This window comes from Misgurnus anguillicaudatus, chromosome 20 (genome assembly GCF_027580225.2).
Source record: "Misgurnus anguillicaudatus chromosome 20, ASM2758022v2, whole genome shotgun sequence".
Classification (NCBI taxonomy): domain Eukaryota; kingdom Metazoa; phylum Chordata; class Actinopteri; order Cypriniformes; family Cobitidae; genus Misgurnus; species Misgurnus anguillicaudatus.
In genome coordinates this window covers 28,889,726-28,892,698 of record NC_073356.2, presented here as the reverse complement: position 1 = coordinate 28,892,698, position 2,973 = coordinate 28,889,726, and the positions used below count along the sequence as shown (strand labels likewise).

At 33.2% G+C, this 2,973-nt stretch overlaps 1 protein-coding gene across 1 annotated transcript; it reads left to right on the top strand.

Annotated features, from left to right (window-relative positions):
* Positions 1-436: 436 nt before the first annotated feature.
* Positions 437-2,667, top strand: LOC141351502 (uncharacterized). The gene is made up of 4 exons (XM_073858444.1): positions 437-574; positions 808-928; positions 1,051-1,215; positions 1,335-2,667. Exons 1-4 carry the CDS (start codon positions 489-491, stop codon positions 2,016-2,018), a joined length of 1,056 nt encoding a protein of 351 aa, XP_073714545.1. The 5' UTR covers positions 437-488; the 3' UTR covers positions 2,019-2,667.
* The last annotated feature ends 306 nt before the right edge of the window (positions 2,668-2,973 follow it).

Below are 2,973 nucleotides of genomic sequence, written 5' to 3'. Positions count from 1 at the left end.
GCAGGTTCGGGCACTGGTAAGGACTTGACATTGGGACACTGTTCACTTATTTCTCTGTGAAGTGGCTGCTTCAGCGCGTTGTGATCATTCTGTTGCTCGTCACGTCAACAAAACCGACAAAATCAACATCTGAATTAATTTTTAAACAGGACATTGTGAAAAACGCTGTCATTGTTTTCTTACACATTTATAAAATAGGAGGGATATAATAAAAATGTAAATATAATTGGATGTATTTGTACCCTGTTCTGTAGCCTATTTTTTATGGCCATACCTATTTGGAACATGCACTTACTCTTAATGTGTATATTGTAAAGTAAAATAAAGTTAATAATCTTTAAATATCATGTGTTGCCATTTTTTAATGTTCCCCTCTGGTTAAACACTGGCCACTCCTTGGCCACCCTAGTAAAATTTGTCACTGTTATTGATGCAAGAATTAAACAGGGTGGAGTTGGCATTGTGGGCTGAAACGTCATTCTCTTGAAATGCTGGAACGCTTAAAGCACTATCCCTTCATGTCACTCATTCTGAACGATGAAATGGCTGCGGACAGTGCAGAGGCGAAAAGGAGGTAAGCTGATATAATGTATATATTATTCAATTCAATTCAATTTTATTTATATAGCGCTTTTCACAATACTTATTTGTTTCAAAGCAGCTTTACATTAATATGTTCAGTCTCTGATAAAATATAGGCTAATATTTGTAGAAATGTTCTTATATTATAGCCTACATTTTAGGAAATACATAAAGTACCAAAAATGTACTTCATATAATTAAATCATTTTGCACGGTGTCATCCAGGCTTGTAAAGGAGCTTGTAAATAACAAGGAGAGCTTAAAAACCTGTGGCATCCGATTGATTAACCACGTCATTAAAGAATATAAAAAGGAGCAAAACTTGCTTAAACCACACGTCAATGAGGTATGTGAAACGAAACTGAATCCATAATGAATACGAGTGTTGAGAAATGTAAAGATTATTAAATGACAAAATCGTAATTTTCCCCATACCTTAATCAATGACCCAAATGTTTTTCTTTCAAGATTCTCCACAGCATATTCTTTTTAGGGATCATGTACCATCTCACCCCCAACGACTTTCTGACTGTAAACACGGCTGAGAGTTTAAATCAAATCTTTCCAGACCCATTTAAGAAATACAAGAGTCATCTACCCAAGCGGACACCGTTCTCAGTATTGTTGGACATAGTAAGAAACCTATTACAAAATTCTGAGTTTTATATTAGTTTTGCTATTGTAGTTGCACAGCAAAATGATCTGTTGTTTAATAATGTTCTTACCTTTAAAATATTGTTTTCTGTTCCTAGATGGTACTTAAATATGACACAGAAGAGAGAGTTATGGAGGAACTTTGCAGTCTCTTAAAAGAGTGGAAATTTCCTCAGCCTCTTTACAAACCAGGAAACAAAATGCAAAACTTCTACACACTGGAATCCACTGCTATTTGTGTTTGTTTCAACAGTCATGACCCATCAAAAGTATATTTTGGGGCTTCTCTTGGTTGTAGGAAAAAAGCCAAATCTATTATGATATATTCCTCATGTATCAATACATGGCATGACCATGTGTCAAATGTAGTAATGGCATATAGCCACCAGCAACAAAATGGTGATGATTTAAATCTTTGGTTACCACGGCTTAATTTTTCTCAGTCTATGAAATGCCAGGCATATCTCAGAGATTGGTCAGAAAACAAGTACATTGAAATACTGCCATGCCTCAACTGTCAACGCATGTTCAGCCTACCAGGGGAAGAGAGAGAACAGGAATTTTATCCATATGGAAACTGTGCAGAGACAGAATGCTTGAGCAAACTCCTGCTTAATGATGATTTTATGCAAGAGAATACAGATATCGAAAATTATTCACAGGAACAAATGGCAGACTTAAAAACTCAAACCATTAATACATTGAGAAAATTGCTTGCTTCCATACCTTCTCTCAGCAAGATGAATAGAGATGTCCTTCCTGTTTTTATTCCAGACAGTTGAAATAAAGGTTTCAGTTAGAACCAGAAAGGGATTAATACCTTGATAAGTATTCTGGAGGTGCTGCTAGTGACATTAACTAAACTTTTTCCGAGATGAATTAACTATCGGAAAGTAATATATATATATATATATATATATATATATATGTAAATGTATGTTCTCATTGTATTTCACTAAAACATTGCAGAATTTTATTGAAGCCTATATTATGTCTGTTATTATCAGTTTCATTTAAAGCATTAGCCAGGATTTCAAAAGCAAAAATGTTTTGAATAGCAATGGTTAACACATTAACACATTCGCCATATTTACATTCAAAATATTTTTCACAAATACATTTTGCAGAAATCAAAGTTCACACAAGCTCCAACTTGTTTAAAACCTGACGTTTTTTAATACCTTGACAACAGGGTGTGGTTACCATGACTAATTCTTTTGCTGTTTTATTTTGCCTGCAAACAAATGTTCATAGCACGGGCCACACCTTACTGATTAAACCTGATCTCTTCCTGTTATTTTCTGTTTTTTTTTGTGGCTGTTATAAATATGTGCTGTTTTATTATTTTATAAGTTAAGGTCAAAAATATTCTGTTATTCTGTAATATAATGGTAATACATGTTTTTTTATTGTTATGGTAAAATATAAGATATACAAATTGTAAAATTGAAATAATAAAAGAAATATGATAAAAAGTAACTGGATTATTTTATGCCAGCCATATAGAACAATGTTGGTAAAGACTCTAAAAATGCTGGATTATTTTTAACATTGGTTAAAAAAGTGACAAACCGATGTTGGGTTAAATTGAACCAGAAAATGTTTATATATGGCCTTACAATATTTAAACTAAACAACCCAGAATTTTGCGTTAAAACACTCCAGCATTTTGAATCGAAACAAGCCAGTATACGTTAAATTACATCTTATCCTTTTGACCCAGTGCTTGATTAAAAA

Bases quoted from the DNA above. Each gene is read 5' to 3' on its own strand.
- LOC141351502 (XM_073858444.1), top strand. From the start codon at position 489: ATGCTGGAACGCTTAAAGCACTATCCCTTCATGTCACTCATTCTGAAC. The intron at 575-807 runs GTAAGCTGATAT...GGTGTCATCCAG, and splicing joins AGTGCAGAGGCGAAAAGGAG to GCTTGTAAAGGAGCTTGTAA. The intron at 1,216-1,334 runs GTAAGAAACCTA...TTCTGTTCCTAG, and splicing joins TCTCAGTATTGTTGGACATA to ATGGTACTTAAATATGACAC.